This window comes from Tachypleus tridentatus, chromosome 12, assembly GCF_004210375.1.
Source record: "Tachypleus tridentatus isolate NWPU-2018 chromosome 12, ASM421037v1, whole genome shotgun sequence".
Taxonomy (NCBI): Eukaryota; Metazoa; Arthropoda; class Merostomata; order Xiphosura; family Limulidae; genus Tachypleus; species Tachypleus tridentatus.
The window spans coordinates 114,456,521-114,481,996 of NC_134836.1; the positions used below are offsets into that span (position 1 = coordinate 114,456,521).

The following is a 25,476-nucleotide window of genomic DNA, read 5'->3' on the forward strand; positions in this document are numbered from 1 at the left end:
CTGCCCAATCGACCAAGGGCAGGATCCATGGAGATCGACAGACCTCCCTCGAATAAAGAAAAAGACGTCGTCAAAAACAGAAGGGTTCTGGACCCAATTCGCCTACACATAAATAAAAATGCCCACCTTGATACAGTGGAACTGTCAAGGTTTAGTCCTAATCTTGATTACATCAAAGCACTGATTGCTTCCTACAATCCTGTATGCCTTTCTTTATAGAAAACATTTCTGAAACCTGCCGATACAGTCACCTTTCGGCGGTTTTATTCGTGCAGAAATGACAGTCTGTGTGATGGAAAAGTGCATGTTGGTTGATCAGCACGTGTCCACCTTGTCTTTGCCACTGTTTCCTTAGGTTATACCATCACTGTTTGTTCTTTCTACATGCCGCCTGAAGAAACCCATGATCAGTCAGACCTTGATGCTCTCGTTGAACAGTTGACATCTCCCTTTTTAATCCTGGGAGACTTTAATGGCGATCATCCTCTCTGGGGAGGTACTGATATTGATGGAAGGGGTTGCTCCATAAAGTACATGCTCTCAGATCACTACCTTTTTTTTCAATACTGGTTCCTATACCTATTTTCATGCACTTAGTCAGTCCTTCACTGCTATTGATCTCTCAATTTGCTGCCCTTCACTATTCTCCCACTTTTCATGGAGGGTTGACAACAACCCATGAAGCAGTGATCATTTTCCTATAATTTTGAAAGAGACTGGTCGTGGTGACACCCGACCCGCGTGCCTCAGTGGAAGCTGGATCAAGCCAACTGGCCCTCTATCATTGCACTCGCAGAACTTGATCCTGCTTGCCACATGGCACGAAAGGCTCAAAAATGGGTCTGGGATGCCTTTTGTAGATATCTCACATTCTCGAACCGCATCGCTTTCCAGCAGGCCCGTACACATTTTCGGTGGGTAAGATGTCAAAGCCAGAAGGAATCTTGGATTAAGTTCACAAGCAGAATATCTTCTTCACCAATTCCAAAGTCATATGGGGCAAGATTCGAAAGGTCATTGAACGATATAACTCCGTCCCCTCTCGATCTTGCTCTCTGATGGCCAGGAAGTAGCTGATACCCGGAGTATCACCGATCCTCTTGGTGAAAGCTTTTGCCAGGTATCTAGCACTTCTGCTTCATCCTTCACATTCTTAGCCATCAAGACTCGGGCAGAGCGATCACCTCTTTCCTTTCAAGCTGATTCTCTCTGACTATAATCGTCCCTTTACACTGGTGAAATTCAAACTGGCTCTTTATCAGTCTGGCAGTACTTCTGCCAGACCTGATGATGTACACTACGAAATGCTGTGATATTTATCTCCTGCTTCTCTTGCTATTCTTTTATTTTTAACCGGATCTGGCAAGAGAATGTTTTTTCTTATGCTTGGCGCCTGGCTATTTTCCTACCTTTCTTTAAGCCTGAGAAGTATAGCAGGATTCCTTCAAACACCGTCCAATTGGTTTGACGACCTGTCTCAGTAAAACCTTAGAGAGGATGGTTAATGCTCGTCTTGTTTGTTTCCTCTAATCAAACCACCTGTCCACCCAGTGTGGGTTCCAACGACAATGCTCCACCAAGAACCACCTGTTGGACTTGAAACGTCAATCAGAGAAACCTATCTCAAACGATAATATCTTGTATCAATATTCTTTGGCATTGAGAAGGATTATGATACTACATGGAGGTATGGCATTCTGCGAGACCTCCATTTATATGGGTTACGTGGTCATTTGCCCATTTTTATTAAAACTTCTGTAATGGACAAGCGATTCCAAGTTGTGTGGGTTCGATACTTTCCCGTTCGTTTCTACAGGAACTTTGAGTCCCTCAGGGCTGTGTTTTGAGTGTCATACTTTTCAGTATAAAGATTAATGCCATCACTGAACAACTCTCTCTCACTGTTACAATCTGGCTTTATGTCGACGACTGACATGAGACGTGAAAGTCTCATGTCAGTCTGCTTTCAATCGTTTACTGAAGTGGACCACAACAAACGGTTTTAACTTTTCTCTCTCTAAAATCCGTTTGCATGTCCTTTTGCCGCCAAAGGGGTTTCACCCTGACCCTGAGCTCCGTGTCGGTGAAATTGTGCTACCTGTGGGTAGCAAAGTTTTTGGGGCTTATCTTTGATCGTAAGCTGACCTATATACCACACATCAAGCAGCTACGAGACAAATTTACAAGAGCACTGAACATCCTCTGTGTCCTCTCCTCCACCAGTTGGGGAGCAGATCGATGTTCTATGCTAACGATATATTGTGCTCTTATCGAACAAAATTAGGCTATAGGTTATTGGTGTAAGGTTCTTCCAGATGCTTGAAGATGCTGGACCCAATTCATCATCAGGAACTTCGGCTCTTCACTGGGGCTTTCTGCGTTTTCCCAGTCCAGAGCTTATACACAGAGTTTTACGAACATCCTCTACACCTCCGCCGTTTGCAACTGTCTTTACAGTATGCTTCGAAATTTCGATCCTTACCACACCATACCACCTGGGGTTGTGTTTTCTTCGTTGGTGAGCCCTGCTTTTTCAGAATAGACGATCCTTTTGGTCTTCGTATTCGGGTACTGTATTCACTGGTTAGCCCATCCCACCATGGCGTCTTACAGCCCCCAAATGTGATCTTTCTTTTAAGTCATCTGAGAAAAGCAGATACTCCCCATTGAAAGTGCTGCCTGTTATTTGCTGAAGATCTTTCGAACCACCCTTTCATTCCTATTTATACAGACCGATCGAAATCAGGTGACTCTGTGGGATCTGCCATGGTTTGTTGTGGTTCGATGTTTGCGCGCAGAATCTCCCCTACAGTTTCTGTATTCACTGCTGAACTGTACGCCATTTTTCTTGCCCTGGATCACATAGAAGCTAAGCAGTACTCAAATGCACTATTTATACTGACTCGCTTAGTTCTCTACTGGCCCTGGAACTGGTTCACGTTGGTTCTCACCCTGTTCTCGCCGATATTCAAAACCGACTGGCCCATTTCTCTTTAACATCTACTTCTATCCAGTTTTTATGAATACCAGGCCAAGTTGGTATTTGCGGGAACGGGCTTGCCGACACCGCAGCTAAATGTCAGCTCTGGCATTATCACTGCTGTGATACATGGACTATGGTCCTATATTCAATGCTCGGCTCTGTGTCAGTTGACAATCGACTTAGAGTTAGCAACGTGAAAGCAAGCTTTTTCAAATAAAACCCTCTATTGGACTGTGGCCGTCTCTTGCTTCTGTAAAAATCGGAAAGAGGAAGTTGTTCTAACTATACAACGCATTGGTCACAGTTTTTTAACTCATCATTTTCTTTTATCTGGGACTGATGCATCAATGTGTTGTCTGTATGATACTCAGGTCACAATAAGCCACATTTTACTGTCTTTCCGTCGTTATGACTCTAAACGACGGCACCATTTTCAACATGTTTTGTCCCAAGATTTATCCATAACGTTAGACAGTGTCACCATCGCCAGTGACACTGTCCACCTTACAAATGTTTTTAATCTTTTAGAGGCCATTAATCTTTTTAATGTTATTTAAGTTTTTAATTTATAAATTCGACCCTTTTTTAATGTGATTCCCTTTTGAAAATTAAAGTTCGATTTGAAATTACAAAATGGCCATAACGTCAAATAACTCGAAACTAGGACTGGAAAGGCCAACTTCAGGTGACTAACGCAGATTTTTGAACTTACCCGTCAGTCATCCTGGCGAGTTATGATGATTACAATTACGGTACAGAAAGCCCTTTACAACATGTATTACTGTAGTTTCTCTCTTATTGTTGTAAACTAGATATAAAAATTGGATTTAATGCTATTTATGTTTTTAATTAAAAATTAAACGTTGTTTTGTTTCACCTTAATTTATTTGTATGAATTTTAATAATTTTAATTTAATTTTAACTTTTTACTGGAAGTTTGGCGCAGATAGCCTAGTTGCTATGAGCCACAAAGCGCCAAACCAACCAAACAAATTGTAAAGGCTCTTAATATCTTTTTACATTCTATCTCGCATGTCAGTTAAATTTTGATTTGTTAGAACTGATTGAAAAACAACAAAATAAGTATAGTTTTTGTTGTTGTTTTTTTGTGCATGATGGTTTTCGAGAATCCGTTAAACATTTTTCAGTACATTTAATACAAGTTATCAATTTCTTAAATATTTAATATGATATATTTTTCTTAGTTTTCAGAACCTGGGAATTTTGTTTGTTGGGAAAAAAGAAGTTCCAGATATTTTGTTCAGGAGGAAATTAGAGGACCAACATATATTGAGTTGTTTAATGCAAAATGGCTCTTCGCATCTAGCTGGTAACAAATTATAGTGCTTGATAGTTTTTGAACAGTTACACCCCTACCTAAACAATCACACAATTTATATAAATCCAGTCATGTCAAGTAAAAATATCAGCTCTAAAATTTTGAAACATAAAATATTTTTTTGTGTAACAAAAATGTTAAAGATAACTGAATACAAATGTACTTATAAATATGAAGTTGTTAATTGTTTTATTGATGGAAGAGTAATATTTCAATAACTGTTAGCACTAAAGAACAAACATTTTGTGCTTTTTGGTTATTAACATTCAATCTGTTAAAGGACTTTTTAATTGATTTGTTTTTAGATAAACTCTTAAGAAAATTTCTCTATGTACATGTTGAAGGAATTTATAATTATCTGGTTTTTGTTCTAAATTAATTTCCCCATAGAAACTGATAAGCATCATTTAAGAGAAGAGGCAGAACGAGAGGCTAAAGATATGGATTTAAACAGAGTGAGAATTCGTTTTGAGGCTTTTGCCGTCTCTCAAGGCAATAGTTACCCTGGACATTTGTATCCCATTTGTGATGCTGTATATTCAAATATCATAGCAAACCAAAGTAAGTCAGAATTACTTTTGTCTTTTTTTTTGCTCTTAACTTAAAAAATGTTTCAACAGAGGTGTTGTAACAGTTGTGAGAACTATAAACTTTTTATTAAAAAGTTTTTCTTGCAATTAGTGGTCCATTAAATTTTCTGTGATTTAAAAAGAAAAGAAAAAAGCAATGTTAAGCTATGTTGTGATTTCTTTCTTTAGCAAACATTTGTACTTCTGTTCTTTGATTGCAATTCTCCAATTTTATTCCTACTTGGTGTTTCAAGCAAAACTTCTCAACAGCTATTAAAATTCTCTAGGTATCCAGGAAGTTAATGAAACGCTTACTCTGTATTTTTTATATCTAAAGTAATTTCTTGCTGTTTAAGCCACATTTAGTTGTTGATGTGTGAAATTTATTATAAAATTCTTTCTGATAAGTTCATGTAAGTAGAAAATGATATTTAAATATATTAATGATTCTTTAAGACCTCTGTATGCTGTTTCAAACTACTGCTGATGACATCTTGAGTTTAATAAATTTTTATGTATTTGCAAGTTAACATGATCACAGTGGACAGTTCGAATCCCTGTCACATGAAACATGCTTGCCCTTTCAGATATGGAGGTGTTATAATTTTATGGTCAATCCCACTATTTATTGGTAAAAGAGTAGCCCAAGTGTTGGAGGTGGGTGGTGATGACTAGCTGCCTTCCCTCTAGTCTTACACTGCTAAATTAGGGACTGCTAGTGCAGATAACCCTCAAGTAGCTTTGTGCAAAATTCAAAACAAACCAAACCACTGTGGACATGCATGTTGAAGTGGACAGTTAGATTGACCATTATAGTAAAATATTCACTCCTTCCTTTTGATTCAGATAAGACTAACTAATATTGATGTCTTGCACCAGTTACTTATATTTTTTCAATGTAATATATGTTCTTAAAATAATGCAGCTGTTCTGATTGCATTTATAACCACTGTGCAGGGTTAGGTCTCCTTAAGAAGTTTATAAAAAGGCTATTCTTGTTGGAAGTTTTACTTTAGTTTTTCTTTTTTTATTTTTTAAGAGTGCTAAATAGTGATTACTTTCTCAGAGTGTCCTGATGTTGGAGAACTCAAGATTGTACGGATGGATAAGTGCTCTGGCCTGTGTACTGGAAGTGATGAGGTGTTTTTACTGTGTGAAAAAGTTAACAAAAGTAAGTCCTTTATTTCTAGTAATAATATTCTGCATAGAAATTTATGAAACTAACAAACATGAGCAGCAAATTTAAAAAGTGATATTTCTTGAAAAGCATTACTGAATGAAAAACTTGTTGTATAAAGTTGAAATAGGGGTGTTAACAAATAATCAGTATTCAGTAAATTACGATGAATATGCTGATTTACAATTAATATTATTATGTTTAATAATTTGATATGTTGAATGAAATCTTAAATTTTTTTAAACCATACCTTACTCCTTCATTTTTCTTTCCTTTTTTAATATGATAGAAGACATCAAAGTTATGTTCTTTGAGGAAGATGAAAATGGAATGATACTGTGGCAGGATTTTGGAAGTTTTACTGAGGCAGATGTTCATCACCAGGTTGTTTTCTTATTTTATTAAATAAACATATTGAGTCCAATTTAAAAATGTATAATAACTTATTAGGTAGAAACCATGTTACAGAGTCATCCATGAATGCTTTAAGATTCTAAAAGACTGACATAACTCATCCAATGTAACTTTCCCATATAATTATTCAAATACTTGAGGTGGGCTTTCCACACCCTTTTTCAATGGTCTGTGGTCACTTTTCCCTATGATTATTTAAACAATGTAATGTTGTTTCCCTATTATTTTCTTAACTATCTATCATAATTTTCAAAACGTCTGAACTTGTCTTTCTTGCAGTTCCCTGTCCTTGTTCAGCCTTCTTTGGCAAATTTTTCTATCATTATCCAAAGATCTTTTTTTCTTCTGACAACTGACATATTATTAGGGTTAGTGTAATGATGTTTTCTGGCAGTAATATGCTGATTTCTGCCACCACCACCATTTGTTAAACCATTGTGTTGACTTTTCTCTATCACTGTTCATCCTTCTGTCTAGTACTTTGTCTTGTCATTGAATGATTATTTACATAATACCTTGATAATTTTCTCTTTTACCCTTGGTATAATTTTATGTGGTAACTACCATGCTCAACTTTCTTTTATTTTTTTACTGTCATTTAACCTGTTGTGGTACTTTTCCTATCTTTGATCAATATTGTTAGAAAATTTAGCAATAATCCAATCCATATGGTAATTTTTTTATCTCTACATTTCCGTTCTGATCTTTCTCTGTATTTAATCAATCATATAAGGTGTTTACTTCACCACTTTAGCATATTATGGTGATTTTTATGAACGTTCACTTATTGAGGTGGTCAGGTAAACTCAGTTTCTATCATTATGTATGATAAATATGATATTTTTAATGATTTTTATTGGAAAATTTCTGCTAATATATTATTAAATATGTACATTTAATATGTTTTTGAGCCATTGAACATTCCATTAAAATATAATAATTTTGAAATGATTTAACTGGAGATCGTTTATTTTATATAACTCTTGTCTGTTAACCAATTTAACACAGACTAAGTGAAATGAAAATCCTTCTTGACTCTAGGTTGCCATTGTGTTTAAAACTCCCCCATATCATGATCCAATGATAAAATTTCCAGTAAAGGTGAAACTCCAGTTGTATCGGCCTAGAGACAGAGAGTGCAGCAAACCGAAGGACTTCGTTTACATTCCGGTCGAACATGGTAAGAGTTTGTTTTTAGATAAAGTTGCATCATAACCAAAATAACAATTGCAGCCTAAAAATGCAATTTAGGTTTCTAGTTGCCTCATCTAGAATAAATTATATCAAACCAACAAATGAGTTATTTTTTGTCTTATAACTAAGCTATTAGTGACACTTTTAACATTTCTAATGGCAAAATCTTGGCATGAACTTCAGTAAACTATGTGACATCAAGAACTTTAAATATTGGTAGGAGATTCTGTATAATTCCTGATAAGATGAACTAGTTCTTGTTTCTACCATTCAGACAGAGAAGGAATTGAAAGGAAGAGAAGAAAGGTTCACAGTTATCAAAACTTTCCTGGATTTGATGGTGGATGCAATAATTTTGGACCTAATCACTCGTTTGGAAGTACTGGTGGATCTGGTTCTTCAGGAGGTAACAATAGCAGTTTTTTTGGTAAGTTGGTAGATAAACGCAGTTCCTAGTACCAACCCTATAACTGTTTAACTATTTCTTTTCATTTATGTGCACTTCTCTAATGGAAAAGAGGATTAAACATCTTTAATGTAGATTTAAATATTAAAGTTTATTTTGAACTTACAAATGAAAGTCACTTTGTTTATATTTATGCATTATAGTTTTATTTCACCTGTTGATAATTTGAAACATTGAGATCCAGTCAATTTTCTCTAAAGCTAAAATTGTTTACAGACTTGATAAAGAAGATAAGCTGTAAAACATTTAGTAAGATTTAAAGAGTTCGTTAAATATTAGAAATGAGTTAATTGACATCAGTGAGGATCATTTCAAACTATATTTTTTCTCAATGTGTGTATCCACCAAAACAATACACAATCAAATTTCACAATATATACATTGTATCCTAGAATAAACCTTTTGTTCTGTCTATGTGAGACATCATCTACAACAGGAAGACATATGAATGTTCTAGTGTGTGTTACTTATCTTATGCAAAAGTGGAAAATTCCCAAATAATTTCTAAAGAACTTGGATTATCACTTTGGTAGTAATAATATGTAGCTATAAGTGCCTATTTAGAATTTTTTTGCAATTAATTAAATCCTACTTTTGATTTTATATAGGCCATGGTCAAGGACCTGTAGATTTCCAAGGTCAGAATGTGCTAAGCACTAGTCAGACTAGATTATTTCAGTCAGAGGAAGTAATTATCTCTCTTCGAGAGGAAAGAAAAGGTCAGAACCTCAAAATTTTTTTATGATGCACAACAATCCCATAAAATATTGGATACTTTTGAGAAGTAAGATATAAAGTTTGATATTATTACTGGAAAAAGACCTTTACTATTTATAAAGTACTCGATTAAACTTCTGTCTGCACGAAACTCTATACAATATGAATTGCTCAGAGTAAATTTGATTCATAATGTATAAGGTGAATAGTGAAAGTGTTTTTTTCTGTTTTATCATAGTTAGAAAAGGTTTCATAATTTTTTCCTTTATGTTTTAGAGGAGAGTTTTCATGGCAGCTTTAAATGATACTTGTTTTATAACATGTACCTGTCTTTATATGTTATAAACGTGAATTAAATTTTAGTTTCCAGAATATAACTTATAAAAAAAAAAAAAAAAGTAATGAGATGCATCATCTATCACATTTCAGTAACCATATGACTAAAATAATGTTTACAACTGCCCTCTGGTGACTCAGTGTTGAGTTTGAAAGCTTATAATATTAATAATTGGATTTCAATATCCACAGTTAGGAGAGCATAGAGAGTCCACTGTGTAGCTTTATCTGTGAAAATAAACATTTAGAACTGTTTAAGTATTGGTAAACATAGATTTGATATCACTGTGTTTGATAAAATACCAACATTGTGAGACTATATACCATGTAAAACTTGTTTTTTTTTATCAAGTATACTTTTTATTAAATATTACATATTCTGTAGCATTATATCCATAGAAACCAAACTTAAAATTATTTTCAGATTTTTGTGCACAAAATCTCTTACAGAATAAAAGGTTACAAAGTGGCAACTTTCAGTTTTAATGATATTTAAAGAAATTGGTAAGGCTGAACTTAATGGTTATCTTGCTTGGATTGTGAATCTGGGGGATTATGGCTCACTGCCACAAAAATGTATTCCTAATTTTGGAACTATGGATGCACTTAAAAGAGTAGCAGTAAAATCCCATTATTTTGTTAGGCATGAGTAGGTTAAAACTTGGTGGCAGTGCTGTTGACTAGTGTCTTTCCTCAGATTTATAAATTAAGATTAGGAAGGGCTAATACAAGTAGCCCACAAGTAGTTTTGCATGAAATTCAAATAGTTAATCACTGCCTGATTACTGATGTAATATATTTTTAAACAGTGAACCAGGAACTGGCCAGTGGAGTCTCTCTCAGTACAGAAAAATCACTGGAAGCCTCTCTTGACAGGCTTTCTCTGGTTGAACATGGTGTGAGGAAAATGGGAAGCCAAAAGTCTGAAAAATTAAGTGGACAAGTTACCTCAGCCTCTCAGTCACACTATCCCTCAGACAGAACCTCACCTAAAACCCAAACAAGGGGACAGCGTAGCTCTGGTATCACACAAGAAACTCCAGAAGTGTTGTATAAAGCAACTGATACAGGTGTGTTTCATCATCCAGAATCAACAGCTGATAGCGATAGGCCTGACTTGTGGCCAGTTAGGCAACTTGCTTTACAGATGAGTCTGGCTTTGAGAGAATTTATTTGTTCTGGGGATCTGAGAAGACTCTTGGTCACAATGAGGCACCTGGTGGCCATACAGGACACTGAAGGCGACAAGTAAGCTTTAAAATATTGACTGTATTCACATACTTTATAAACTTTCATGCATAGAATTAAAACGTACTACCTTTTACATTTGTGACTTTAGAACTTCCATTTACTTCTAAAACTTGTGAAAGTTAAGTTGTTGGACATAAAAAGAAAACTGTTAACATAAAGAACCACCACCAAGCAGTTTTACATTTTTCAGACATAAAAATTTTTTATTATACTTGAATATGAAAAACAAAGCTTACTCAAGTTTATTCTAAATGAAAGAAAAAATTAAAATTCTGCATAATTATACTGTAAAGTACTGATTTATATGTAAATATATATTTCATTTTAGTCTTTTACACCTGGCTATAATACATCATGCTGGAAATCACACAAACCAATTAGTGTTGATTCGGTGTCTTCTTCATGTACTAAAAGATTTACCCAAAGATGCCGTCAATCAAAGTAACAACTTGCATCAGGTAAGCTAACAATGTATGCACTGTCTCAGTGTAAAGAAGCAGTATTTAATTAATGACTTCTAACTGTAGCAACAGCTTTAATTAACATAATTATGCAGCTGACCAATTGTTATAGCAAACAGTATGATCTTAAAGCTAATAACCAGTTGTATAAATAGCTTTAGACAGGTATATAGTTTAAATTCTAAAACTTAGTGACCAGTTCCCAAATTGCTTGATACATGTAGTAATTTTACAGCATACTCTTAAGAATATAAATTCTAGTGTAGTCCCTTCATGTGGGTCAGTGGTATGCTTATGGATTTACAATGGTAAAATCCTGGGTTTGATTCCTTACAGTGGATAGAGAATAAACAAAACAATACTAAATGCTAGTGTAATACTGATATAATCTTGCAATTAGAAATTGTTTGGAGCTACATTTTTTTAAAGCATTCAAAGTTTCAGTTATATTAAGGAGTTTATAGCTATTTAACTCACTTATTTCCAATCAATACTTGGAAGTCCCAAACAAAGTGTTATTGCAAATGTGAATTGATTTGTAATAAAAATAATTTACAGTTTTCACAAATATTATTACTATTGGTGGTTTTAAAGTTTAATTTTTCTTATGAATGCAATGTACCATGAAAATGACTAACACAGGAACCCTTTGGTCATAATGCAGTAATACTCTTGTAGCATGTTATAGTGTATGTAAATGAAAGAGTCCAGACAACTTAAATAAAAACCTTTCAAAGGCAAATTCACAGTACTGTCCTCAGTTGTTAAGAAATGTCTACCTTTAGTTCTTTCTCTCCTGCAGACTCCCTTGATGTTAGCAGTAATGACTAAAAGCCCTTACATAGTGCAAGAGCTTCTTGTTCATGGTGCTAACCCTAACATCACCGACGTGGAAGGGAATACTCCATTGCATATTGCCTCTCATAACGGGGATGAAGTTTGTCTGTCTGTTCTCTTGGATCCCAAGAATCACCCAGATGAAGTGACAAAAATGTCTTCCAGTTTAAATAAACTGAATTATGCAGGTACATTTGTATATCATCAAATATCAATCAAATTTACTAACTTTACTTAGTGTCATAAGACAGATATTGCAAGAAATATCAAAACAAAATGCTGTGTATGTATAATGTTTGTAAAAGAATTACTTTAAATGATTATAAAATATATCATGGGTTGTTATAGTTATAATTGATTTGAACAGCTTCTTTAGAATTGCATGGTTTTCTATTACCCATTATTTAGGATTTGCACCTCTTCACCTTGCTGTGAAACAAGGTCATAAGAAGTGTGTGAAAATTCTGTGTGCTAGGGGAGCAGATGTAAATGTTATGGATGGAACAAGTGGGCACACTCCTCTTCACATGGCTGTAGTGTGGAGCCCTCATCTCATCAGGACCATGGTGAAAATGGTTAGTTAGTTCTATGGACATTATTTAAACATTTAGTTTATAATTACAACTCTGAAACAACATGACAAAACAAAGTGATTCAATCGAAATCTGATATTTAGCATAGTTCTACAAGTATTTGGAAATATTTTGTTTAAAGTGCTAAATAGGTTTTCAATATAGCCGGGCAAAACATGTTGACTATTTCACGTTAAATTGTACTTTTAAATAGTTACATATTCCGACAGTTATGTTATATAACCTCAACTAATACTACAACATTGTATAACTGGGTGTTTCTTTAACCCAAGGAATACCACATACAAACAAAATTACATGAAGTACCAACAGGGTGCAAGGGACTCACTTTGTTTAAAAAGTCTGAATAGTATACAATAGTAAGTTTTATGTATGTGAATAAAAGTAACAAAACGTTCAAGTTTTTATTTTTATAACTAAAACAAACTACTGTAGTTTGTATAAAATTCTTGTGTAATGTTTTCATGCTGCTTGTGAATTTTTATTATAAACGTTGAGTTCTCTACTAGTGTTTTGCGAGGTTTTAATTTTTGTTTAAACATTATTTATTCTTGATTGTTTTTCCATCAGCCTCTGTAAGGTAGATAAGATTTTCTGGATGTGTTGGGGAAGCTCTATTCCAGCAAGTTTTTTCACAAGTTGAATGAAAAAATGTGGGCACTTTTCCTCGAATACATTGAGACTAACCTCTGTCATATTATAAAAGCACATACTGCACTAATCTCAATTATAGGTCATCTTCAGGTGTCATTCTTTTCAAACTGTAGCATAAAACCCTTAAATGAAGCTCATCTATGCAACCTTTGGTGTTGTGAATCAAAATAACCTCTGTTGTTTTTTGTCAATTGTTGGTTGAGAGTGCATAATGGTACAGGTGTGGGACAATACGATGTAATACAAAAATAGTATTTGTCAATATTCTTCCTTCAGGTGGAAGCTAGTCTTTCTTCTAATTGTTCTCAATTGTCAACTGCTTGGCAAGCAACTGCCATGCCAATAAGGTCAAATTTTTCCCAAATGATTATTTTGACCATATTTTCAATTTCTCTTATCATGCCCATAATAATTTCCCTTTTAACTGAACTCTATTCTTTGCACTAGATATTTTGTGTGGATATATATGCATTCTCCAAACATGGGATGTCTTATTATTGCATAGTATCCAAATCTTAATTCCATATTCTCCTGGTTCTGATGGTAACTGCTGTTTAGAATGAACACCAGTAAGTGTTGGTTCCAGATTTCAAAAAGGCCACAAATATGTTGTAACTTAGCTGTATTTCTCTATCCCCCTTCTTACTTCTCTATTATAAAAACTGAAAAATTTCTCAAATCTTTGGTGGTTGAAAATTGGGTGGTCATCTTCCCTCTTTTACTGCTGTGAAACATTTTCATTTTTAGTTCTACATCACCAATTTCCTTCCAGCTATTTTGGTACACAATTTGTTCATCAACAAACATCAATTAAGCATGGTCACAAAGGAGGCAATATAGAAATGACCAGGAACTTATCACAAAATGTTACAGATTCATGTTCTTCCTATTGCTTGATTTGGAAACTTTTATACCCATGTCTCATATTTGTTTTTAAGAGACAAATTGCTTAACTTCTGCATGACCGCTGTTGTTCATTTCAATATCTTCATCAATATTTGGCCTATTAGATTGAAAAATGTTACTCATTCTCCAGTTTGTCATCGCTTTCATCATTCTCTTTCAGAAGAAAATGCACTAAATGATACGGTTTATGTAATAAGTTACTTAAAAAAAACAAAACATGGCAAACAATTACGTAGGCAAGTATTTAATGTTTATCTCATTCTTGTTCTAATTTGGGTTAATTGGACCCACATAGTAAATAGCATTTTTTATTATTATTATTATTATTAAAATCTGAGTAGTTTTGCAATTGCAAATCATAAAATTTCAAGCTTCATCACAATACGATGCTTGGATAACAGCTTGAAAAACTGAACTTTATTATGTCCAATGGACTCGGAGGATGAAAGGACAGAGTAACTTGCCCACAGTACCTCTTTCAGTAAGACACTTTACTGTAATTGCTTCAGTCTATTTGGCTGTATAGAGCATGAGTGAATAGCTGGGGTTAAACTGCAATAGAATGGCATATCATAGAGGGGAATATGCAAGTCACAGTTCTAATCCACCTGTGCCACAGTAAAGTGTAGTTAAGCATCAACTTCATCATGAAAGTTTAAATCTATGGAGTTGTATATATTTTCAAATTATTTTGTTCTATTACAGGGCCATTTGGATATCAATGCACAGAACTTTGCTGGGAACACTGCATTACACCTGGCTTGTGCTTATGCTAATGAAGAGGTTGTCTCTGTTTTGGTGAAGGCAGGAGCCAATGTAATGATTGAAAATTATGACACCTGCAGTCCTAATGATCAATCAGGAAATGAAAGTGATGTGCCAAACAGTAAAGGCAAAACTCCACTAGACTTTTCTGGAAACCACCACCAGGTAAGTTATTTGTTTGACAAAAGAGGTACCTAACAATATCACTGGTTAGATGTACAGCTCTTAGCAAAAACAACCAAGATAAGCCCAAGTGAACTACTTTTCACAGGGAATTGGCACACGGAGCCTGTACTCTAAATCTATTTTACATTTCCTCGAATCTCCAGGTGGCATCTTGAAAAATCAAAATAGAAAACCAGGATGACTATTGTAATGAAACAGAAAATTCCCGTATGCATACACTATAACTACAAAGTCATTAAAATGGCACTGTAGTCTTAAACTTGGTGTTCACTGCCAGTGCACACGATTCTACTGGCTCACGTAACCTTGATAGATTGATCTCTTTTTCTGTTATTTGAATGATATGGGAAAGTTGCTTGATCTAGTGTTTCAAATTTTAATATATTCTTGCTTCCTTTTTTTTTTTTTTTTTTTATGTCCTCACACAGCTGAAGAAACTTCTTTTAGGCCTTTCTTCTCATGCTGAAGATACATTTTCCAGTATTAAGTCTTCACCCAATATATCAAAGTTATGTTCCTCCTCCGTTAGTGACTTGAAGAAGCCTCGTGATAGCAAAATAGGGAAAGTGGAAAGAGATGAATCCACAAAGTTTATTACAGACACACTTACACCTTTTGACTCTGGATATATCAGTGGTGAGTGCATTGTTTTTGTGGAGAGGTACAATGATTCTGATAAACACACTATATATTGGGCAAAGTGCAAGTTTTAATAATTTTAAATAACACTGTTGTTCCATGTTTAACTTTGTTAATAATGCCTCAGTCATTTTATGAAGTACTTGTAGAATATTAGGACAACGAAAACTTTCCTTTTCATCATCTCAGTCAAAAGTATGATATACAACACAAAACTGTCCTTCTCTATCCAATTTTTGTTAGTTACATATCTTTAGTAATATTTTTCTTTAAGATGACAAAAGGAATGGTTTTAAGAATAGTTATATATAAAACTAGTTCTCCTTTTTCCATCTGTTCTTTGCCGTTTTCAGTTCTAATTTAAGAAACATCAATTTTCTATACACAATTAAGTCGATAAATAAACTCTTGGCAGGTGAAATTAAGACAGAAGACCTAGACAAAATGGACCTGCTTTTCATAGAACTGGATCAGAACCGGCAGTGGAAACAATTAGGAATGACTTTAGGATTTGAAGATACAACAATTAATTCCATAGAAAGGTTATGTGGGAAGGACCAAAGTCCTGCTAAAGCTATCATTGAGAAATTTAAGGTAAAGAGAATCTATTAAAAGTGAGCTTCATTTGAAATTATAGTTCAGAGTGATCAAGAAACTAAGTGCAATAATTGTGGGGTTAACAGTGTAATCTTTAATAGCAGCTGAAAATACAGTTTTAACAAGGTGCAAGAGATTGACAATCAATATTTAACTTATGGCACTAGCATAAGAAATTCGTTGAAAAAGATACACGTTAGATTTGTTTCTTGAAATGCAAACATTTAAGGAGATTTATGTACCATATTAAATTTTTTCCCTTTTCGTTCTAGGAAGAACATCCCCACTGTGATTTGAAAGAAACACTGACAAATGCACTGATTGCTGCTGCTCTTCCCACAGCTGTAGAAATTATCCACTAAGACTACAAGTGTCAATTATTTATCCTGGTTGTTTCAAAACATTGAACTACCATAATCTCAATCTCCAAATATTACCAACACCACTATAGGTTGGGGTTTCAGCAATATTTCTTGACCTTGTTTAAGATGTATATAGAAGGGTACTTGGCCTTTACAAACTGCTTTGGAAAAATGTGCAAGTTAAGACATTATAATAAGTTATGTTTATGTTTTGGGGGTAAGTAGATATTTCCAATAAGCTGATTTCATGACAGGTATTTATAATTTAGCTGTGGATGTCCTCATATTTAAAAAACATAACATGAATCTGTTAACTTAAGACCAATAATTTTGTTGTTTATGACAGCTATTGGTTTTATACTAAGTATACATATGAAGTAAATACCTAACCTAACTTCAATTCTCAGAATTGTCATTTTTCGGTGGATTCTAATAGCGGGTTAAAGAGTAAGTTTTACCTCCAAGTTTTTGTTTTCCTTCTTGAAACATCTACAAATAATTTTCTATAAACATCACTGGAAGAATGCAGGCCATTCTTAACCTTCAGATTACTACAGCAACTAGTGCAAGAGTGGATTAGTGAAGTTTTATTTCTAAGTCAAAACTGTATACAACTCTACAGTATAATGTCTTAGACTCTTAAGTTATTGTGGAACATGTGATAGAGCATTTTATTGCTAGATGTAAGTACTTATAGCTGTCACTAACTTGGGCAATTGCTTCATTTCTTTTTATTATTTTTGTTATAAAATTACAAGTAATTAATACTGTATAAATGCATTTATTTTAAATCATATAAAGTAGTTTGGATTTGCTTTTTTCTTTATATTAGTATTTTCCCTGGATAAAAAGTGGAATCTAATAAGGGTTGTTTACAGGATTAATAATAAATAAGCTATTTACATAGAAAGTGTGGTGGATCTGTCTTCCCTCACAACATATAATTAACCCAAGTTCTAAAGAAAGAAAAGGCATTTAATATATATTCATTAATGTACATCTGAACCCACTATGCTGCAACATCTCACCCCATAATATTTTGTAAATATATCAGAGAAAAAGTGCTCTACACTAACAAGTACTTATTAAAAAGTAAATACAATATCTTGTTTAAACATTTAAGTTAACAACAGCAGAGAAGACAAATACTGAGAAATTTACATCTCTTAAAAATATAATATTTAAAGGTGTACAATTTGACAAAAGTTAAAATCAGAGATAAGCATTCTATATTTGTCACCTCTTAATTAATACAGGAAAAAACTATTTTATTAAATCCTACTAGGATGTGATTTATATTTGTGTAATTTAGATAAATGCATGCTAGAAAGAAAGATCACATTGAACTCTCAGATCCTACGATGAAGTTCATGTTTTGTCATGAGTGCTTCTAAGAGTTTTAGCTTTCCTTTGGCATGCTGTAAAGATAAACACTAAAATGGAGTAACAATTACCATTTTAATTTTTGTAACCTTAACGTTAATAACATAAACAGTACTAGACCTACACAAATTCAAATTTTTAACTTTACCAAAACAAGTTTACCTTGCAAATTAGTTACCATTACCAACTCTAGAATTACAAACATTTACACATGGAGAGGAACAAGTGGTCAAAAACCGGGAATTACATTGTTGATCTCACTTGAACGTTTAAAATATATATACACACGTGGAAACTAAGTAAGTACTTAAATATTATACAGTTAAATGGCTCAGTATAATTCCAACACTGATTATTACAATGAGCACAAGTGATCTGGACTAAGCCACTTCACACGAAACCAAATAGGTATTCCTTCCCTTGTTCATGTAAAGGATAATTTCCTGTTCTTGGAAATAGAATTGTATTGGAACAGAGAATTTAAATCTTATTGAATATCAGAAAAGATTATTTATCAGTTATTAAATTTACAATCACACATTAATAAAAATGCAAATATTAAAACTATTTAGTCTTACTGAGTATAATAAAAATTTAAGCTGCAGTGACAAAAATGTAAAGTGATATTTTTACAAACCTCTAGACTTTAAATCTGTTATAGCTAGACATGGAACAGAGATTTTTATTACAAATATTAAACCTTCTACTATCTAATTTAAAGAACAAACAACCTGTTCTTCCATTTAGGCTATCCTATCCACTACATTACATGCTGAAGCAACAAAAAAAAACAACACTCAAAGCCAACTCTTATCATTTACATATTTATCAAGCCTTCCCTTAAATTAAATGCATCTACCACATCAGAAGTCAACCCATGCCAAAGATCAATCACCCTGTTAGAAAGTTGTTTTATCCTACCATGCTAAATTTTGTGTCCCCCATAGCCTTATTAAGTACAAGAAAAAACAGTTGCATGAACGCTTTATTAATTCTCTTAATGTTAAACACATCAATCAGATCACCTCTAACTTATTTTTAAGAGATTTTTTTTTTTAACTTCTCCTTTATCACAATCTTTCATGTCCAAGGCACAATTTTAGTAGCCCTGCTTTGAATCCCAAAACTGAATACAATACTCCAACAATGACCTATAAAATTTAATGTAACCTCTTTTAGACTTGTATTTATTGTTTTAGTAGATAAAAACAACTCCAATTTACCTTATCTCTAACAACAATACGTTGCTTGGATGGTTTAAGAGACTGACGAAACAGAACACAGGTTTTTCTTCCATAACATTTAAAATTATATTCAATCATATAGTAATATTCCACACGCATTATCTTTCATCTATTAAACAATTATTTCCAGCAACTTCTGTGGTAAGTCTTACCTTGTATTCACTGTATACTGGTTCCATTGAAATTCTGTGTTCTTGAGGCATTTTCCTGAAACAAAGTTTCTCTCAAAATTACTTCCTATACGTATGGGTAAATTTACATGGAATATGAAATCCATCTACGTTAACACTAAAAGAAAAACAGGAGTAAAATACAAGTTGAAAAAAAGTTAAATATTATTTAACAGAAAATGTGAGAACAAATTAACAAAAATAAAACATACTGAAATCAAATCAAATAAAAATTAAGAAAAACTTTAAATGAATACTTCTAGTAAAAATGATATGCAGAAAATTATAAAAGTTTCATTTCAAACATATCCATTAAAGCCTTAAGTAAAGCAAAAGCACTGAAAGCATTATATGAAAGTTATCTGTATAAAGAAACTATAGAACAAATGTGAAATGAATGTACTCTAGAACAAAGTCCTACCATGAATCAGAATATTGAAACAAATGTTTTTAAAATAAGCAACCACAAAAATCGAATATAATTAAAGTAAAAATTAGGAAACATGAAAAACTTCCAAAAGTATCAATGTTAAAATAAAATTAATACACGATTATATCATTTAACTTCATTTCAAATTTGTATAAGGAAAAGTGACCCACTTATCCATCTAGGCAATCTCATCCACTAAAATTAAGTTTAAAATAAAGACCCAAAATCAGCCCATGTCATTCAACATTTATTAAGCCTTCACTTGCACTCCTTTAAATTTACTGCACCATCCACAACTAAAAGCCAACCACCCTACTACAAAAGATTTTTACCTGTCTTTATATGACAACCTTTTCATCCTAAGCATTATTCCTTTCCAACAGTTCAATGTTCTTATAAGGTAAGAAGCCCAAGACTGAACATAATACCCAAAATGTGGCCTAACCATTAGATTTTTAAATATTTTTTGTAAATATGTAAAAATCCTGCCTGATGCACCACTAGCAAAGTCACATTACTTGAATGTATACCAAGATCAACATCTTCCAAAAATATCAATGTATGTATATCAAAATTATAATAACTCACATGCATTGCTTTGTTATAATAAGAAACCCTTTGCCATTTATTTGACAAATTTTTTCAAGTGACCTAAATTATTTTTATATAGCAGTATCTCCCTCGCAGACAGAAGACCTTAATATCAAAGGAAAATTTAATATTGTATTGACCATTTCTTCATCTATGTTCATGTAAGTCGAAAAGTAAAAAGGTTCTAACACTGAGTTTCAAAATGCCTCACACTTTTATATAAATGTGGTTTGGATAAGCTCCATTTATAACAATCTGTTAATAAGTCAATTTATCCTCCATCCCTATAGGCTTTTATTTTTAACTAAGCCTTTTAAATAGGAACTTTTCAAATGTTTTCCAAAAATCTGCTTACATCAAATACACACTTACCCTCAAATCTACATAAAGTAGTAACATCTTCAAAAAATTAAGTAAGGCAAGATTTTTGCCCTAGTGAAACCACAATGACTAAATAACTTTGTTAAATAACTTTGCACAGCATCTTTTATCAGAGTTTCTGCCATTGATATAACACTAATGGCATTTAATTACTGGGATAATTTTCATCATTTTCCTTGAAAAGAGGAGTTACAATAGCTAGCTTCCAATTTTCTAGTACCTGCTCACTTTAAGGATTTGTAAAAATAGTACCAACACTCTTGGAAAAACATTTCTAGAATTTTCATTATTCAAAATTGATATAAAATTGAGTATCCTGCTACCTCAATTATCAGATACAAGCCTTTGTTTAGCTCCCCTATAATGTCCTATTCCTATCCTAACACTTTGTTTACACTTAATGTATACTTAAAGCAATTCCAATTCCTGCTATTAATTTTTACATTTTCAGCTAAACTTATATCACATACTCTTAGTGATTTTCTAACTTTGTTTGACCACTCTTAATTTTGTGTGATCATTTGAGTCAATTTAAATTTAAGTTCATAACGTTTTCTTTAAATTTATCGCTTATACTCTACCAGCCAACATGTTTTTTTTTCTTCACTAAAAACTAGTTTTTTCTTCTTGGTAAGGAAAATGCATGTTGAATGTCTAAAAAAATCTTTTCATATTTTTATCCATATCTCCAATTAACTGTTTCAGCACAGACTCTGTCCCTGGACCAACCTCATAACCATTTTGTGGTTGTTTTAGTTATAGCATAAACTTTCACATTTGTAAGTGTATGTTAACAAAATCTGGCAGGTTATCAGTAAAGTTTACAATGCATACAACATACAATAATAATAATTATTATTATTAAGGTTTGTGAAGCAATGTTTTTCTCATGGTTTTTATGTTGCCAATTCAACATGCATAGTAAATTTCATTTCAAATTAAAAGTATTCTATGTATCAAAAAATGTTCAAATTTCACAAAAAGTCTTTATAACATTATGGTAGATACAAAACATTTCTTTGGAAAATAACTTTTTTTTTTATATTTTCACTAGTGAATCTCTGTACAGGGTTGGTCAATTTGATCAATCTTGTAACCACCATAAAAAATTAGGAAATAAATATAAGTGCCTTTTTTGTTCTAGAATGACTAAATATTACAAAATGAAAACAGCATTCAGACTAAATAGCGTAAGTCACATATTATACCTATATATATTATTTTTATTATGCTGACCTTCCAGCTATGTAAGGCTAACAATATAGAGCATGGAGCATGTTCACTGATATTACAATATCCAGTAGTATAAAACTGACCTTTTAGTTTTAACAAAGTGACCCATCTTGGCTGTGTTTTAGTGGACTAGTATTTTGTAAAATACAGTCACATTTCAGTTATAATACATTATGTATGTATGTATGTACATTATAGATTTTAAAAGTTAGCACAAAGAGAATGTGAAATAAAATGTTTTTTGGGGGGGTTTTGTACACTGCTGGCCAAAATCTTAAGGCTAATGAACATAAAGAAAAAATATGCATTTTGCATTGTTAGACTCAACCACTTATTTGAGTAGAACATCAAAAGATGAAAACAAGAAAAGGGAAAATAAAAATAAATTTTTTTAGTATTTAATAGGGAAAATGTGAACACTATGAAATTAGCCTAAATACTAGCTGGTCAAAAGTTTAAGACCATACCAAAAAGAAGTCCTAAACAGGGTAGGAAATGCCCAACAAGAGGTCTCAGTAGTGAGTTGCACGGCCGTCATTGCGAATAACTGCAAACATTTGCTTTGGCATGGTCGATATAAGCGTTTGCAGAAGGCTGGCTGGAATGTTATTCCCAGTGGTGAAGATGACTTCACGAAGATTGTGCAGTGTTTGGAATTGACGTTCATTTCTGTAGACTTCCCTTGCCATCCACCTCCAAACATTTTTTATTAGGGTTCAGTTCAGGCAAACATGCTGGATGGTCCAAAATAATCACGTTATTTGCCATGATAAAGTCCTTTGTCTTGCAGGCATTGTGGATTGAAGTGAGGGCCTTCAGTCAATAAGGATGCTCTCTCCAACATGCCAATGTAGCCAGCTGCTGTTTGATGCCCCTGTATAACCTGAAGCTCCATTTTCCATGGAAGGAGAAAACACCCCAGATCATGATGGAACTTCCTCCACTGTGTAGTGTAAAAATTGTTTCCAGTGGGATATCCTTATCGTGCCAGTAATGTTGGAAGCCATCTGGACCATCTAGGTTAAATTTTCTCATCAGGAAACAAAACCTTCATCTACTTTTCTACGTCTCATGTTTGGTGCTTTCCAGCAAAGTTTAACCAAGCTGTTTTGTGGTGTGGAAGGAGGTGTGGCTTTTGAAGATGTTTACGGTTTTTAAAAGCTTTTCTTTCGTAGATGCCGTCTTATTGTTCTTGAGCTGCATTCTGCATCTGTAAGAGCCATAATCTGGTTCGATGATTGGTTTGTGTCTTGCCGGACAACCTGTTGAATCCTCGTGCTCAAAGCTGGCGAAATTTATTGGGCCGACCACTTGAAATTCTCGTTCCGTATCCCTCGGGTATTTTAAGAAATTTGCAACAGCAGCTTTACTACACCCAATTTCACCAGCGATGACACATTGAGAGAGACCTTGCATTTGCAGCTTGATAATTCTGCCACATTCAAACTCTGTCAACTCTTTAGCCTTTGCCATGTTTTTACCCAGTGTAACACAGGAGATGTCAATGAGAGATGTTGACAACGCTAATGCTTGGACACAAATGACTAAATTTGGTTACGTGTTTACCAATTAATGCTTCATTTCAGTATGGTCTTAAACTTTTTAACCAGCTGGTATTTAGGCTAATTTCATAGTGTTCACATTTTCCTTATTAAATGCTAAAAAAGTTTATTTTTATTTACCCTTTTCTTATTTTCATTTTTCAAAGCTCTTCACAAATAAGTAGTTGAGTCTAATAATGCAAAGTGCATGTTTTTTTTATGTTCATTGGCCTCAAGATTTTAGCCAGCAGTGTATATGAAATTAAATAACCAGAAAATCATTAATTGCTGTACTGATACCATGGAATTCCACCATCATTCATCAAACTTGGTAAACTAAACTGTATTTCACCACAAAAAATATGAAATTTTAAGCAGATTAGGGACTCAACCTACCTCCCTACACATGCATGTAGTTTTTTTTCTGTGCTCATTGTAATTCTAGCAATATTTTTTTTCCTAAAGTATCCCATAATGAGAATCAGTTATTCTAGTGATAGGTATAGATGCAAATCTCTGTAAGCAAATTTCACCAATTACATTAGCCTCTAAAGTTTGGCTTATCCCACTATAAAGCTTGTATCACTTATTATTATAGCAATAAGGCATACTGATACCTGGTAGTGCAAATTCATTGACTGTCATGCCTACAAGACCTATAACAAGTTATCTTACTCTGCTTGAATTGGACGAGTTTATATGTTTACTAGTTCTTATCTATTAACAGTTATATATGTTATAAGTGAAATATAAAGTAAACAGTTAACACATTCACTCCAACAGTCATATTTATGTAATTTCACTTTGACTCTTTTCTTCAAATACCAATTAGTAATTTTTTTCCTGATTTAGGGAATTAGGTATAAATATAATTGTTCTAACAAGTGATATTTTACTTTTGTAATAAAATTGAGGAATAAAAAAAACTAGGATTTACCAATCAAATGTTTGTTTTGTAATATATATAGCATGCTTTATATTCTTACGTTGTTAGAAAAGCATGTAGGTTCAAGTGTTGATAGAAATTAAATAACACTATAACCCAAGTGCTTTCAAAAGGTCCACCTTTAGACACTGCCCAGATTATAGGGTTTTTATTTCACTCTTTGTATTGTTATGTAATACATGTTGTATACAAGTGTTTTCCTGCCTAAACATTATTTAAAACCATAACAAAATAAGCCTTATGAACCAGACTCAAAAAGCCCCTTACAAATTTAAAGTACTGTGAGAGACATCTGCATGACAACATATTGTACATCACTCATGTGAGTGATGCAACACATTACCATAAACCTGTATTGCTCGTACCTGTGAGATGGAAGTAAAAGTGTCAAGTCAAATTAATGTGTACATTATGATTCTATGTTTTTAGGTGTATATTTATAAATTCTATATAAATTATAATATTATATTTTAACCAAATTAATGCTTTTATTGATATAATTGATCAATGTTTTACATACAGTTTTTAAGTCTGGCAATGCCCCTGACTCCAGGTACATACACTCTCTAAATCTAATTTGACATTAGTAATGTTTACACCACTAAGCCCTAATTTAAAGGTTTAGTCCTATTAATAAGATTTAATAATATTATTATAACAATTTCTTTTATTATTAACATAATATTACTACAAATAAGAATATTCAGCAGATCCTTACAGATTTAAACAAGATGTTCCAAAAATTACAATAGCTTAGGTTTCAAATGTCTTCTTCATCCTCAAAGTAAACATGCAACCACTAAATACATTCAACAAAGGAAAGGGGAAATTGGCAAGATATTTATGGTAGGTAATAACTGCCAAATTGGACAACCCAAGTAGAACAAAGATCCTTCAACAAGCCTTTTAGCTGCTAAATGTTTTAATTATACAAACTATAAAATCAGCACAAATAAAAAATATTGTGATGGGCATTTTTGAAATAATAAAAATACCTTTCATTTTCTTGTTGAAATCCTTCCATTTCACGTAGCTCCCTCCTAAGCCTTTTTTTTTCAGCTCTAGTCTGTCTTTGTTGTATAACAAGTTCAGGCCTTAAAATACAAATTTT

General features: G+C 33.2%; 2 protein-coding genes across 16 annotated transcripts in view; one reads left to right on the forward strand and one right to left on the reverse strand.

Moving 5' to 3' along the window:
- LOC143234402 (nuclear factor NF-kappa-B p100 subunit-like) overlaps positions 1 to 17,356 on the forward strand; it is a 98,260-nt gene extending 80,904 nt beyond the window's left edge. For 5 of the 7 annotated variants that reach the window (XM_076471756.1, XM_076471758.1, XM_076471759.1 and 2 more), the window contains exons 5-19: positions 4,189 to 4,313; positions 4,713 to 4,883; positions 5,958 to 6,062; positions 6,358 to 6,452; positions 7,524 to 7,662; positions 7,951 to 8,103; positions 8,751 to 8,861; positions 10,005 to 10,443; positions 10,775 to 10,904; positions 11,710 to 11,932; positions 12,153 to 12,319; positions 14,603 to 14,827; positions 15,277 to 15,484; positions 15,903 to 16,081; positions 16,357 to 17,356. In XM_076471756.1, coding sequence (XP_076327871.1) covers positions 4,189 to 4,313; positions 4,713 to 4,883; positions 5,958 to 6,062; positions 6,358 to 6,452; positions 7,524 to 7,662; positions 7,951 to 8,103; positions 8,751 to 8,861; positions 10,005 to 10,443; positions 10,775 to 10,904; positions 11,710 to 11,932; positions 12,153 to 12,319; positions 14,603 to 14,827; positions 15,277 to 15,484; positions 15,903 to 16,081; positions 16,357 to 16,446 — 2,560 coding nt within the window. In that variant the 3' untranslated portion in view covers positions 16,447 to 17,356. The remainder of the gene's footprint in view (positions 1 to 4,188; positions 4,314 to 4,712; positions 4,884 to 5,957; positions 6,063 to 6,357; positions 6,453 to 7,523; positions 7,663 to 7,950; positions 8,104 to 8,750; positions 8,862 to 10,004; positions 10,444 to 10,774; positions 10,905 to 11,709; positions 11,933 to 12,152; positions 12,320 to 14,602; positions 14,828 to 15,276; positions 15,485 to 15,902; positions 16,082 to 16,356) is intronic. The other 2 variants (XM_076471761.1, XM_076471760.1) reach the window with 2 other exon arrangements.
- Positions 17,171 to 25,476, reverse strand: part of LOC143234404 (uncharacterized) — a 46,760-nt gene continuing 38,454 nt past the window's right edge. For all 9 annotated transcript variants that reach the window (XM_076471766.1, XM_076471763.1, XM_076471770.1 and 6 more), the window contains 3 exons: positions 25,361 to 25,459; positions 19,226 to 19,280; positions 17,171 to 17,864 (listed from right to left, as the gene is read on the reverse strand). In XM_076471766.1, the coding sequence (XP_076327881.1) occupies positions 17,796 to 17,864; positions 19,226 to 19,280; positions 25,361 to 25,459 (223 nt within the window). In that variant the 3' untranslated portion in view covers positions 17,171 to 17,795. The remainder of the gene's footprint in view (positions 17,865 to 19,225; positions 19,281 to 25,360; positions 25,460 to 25,476) is intronic.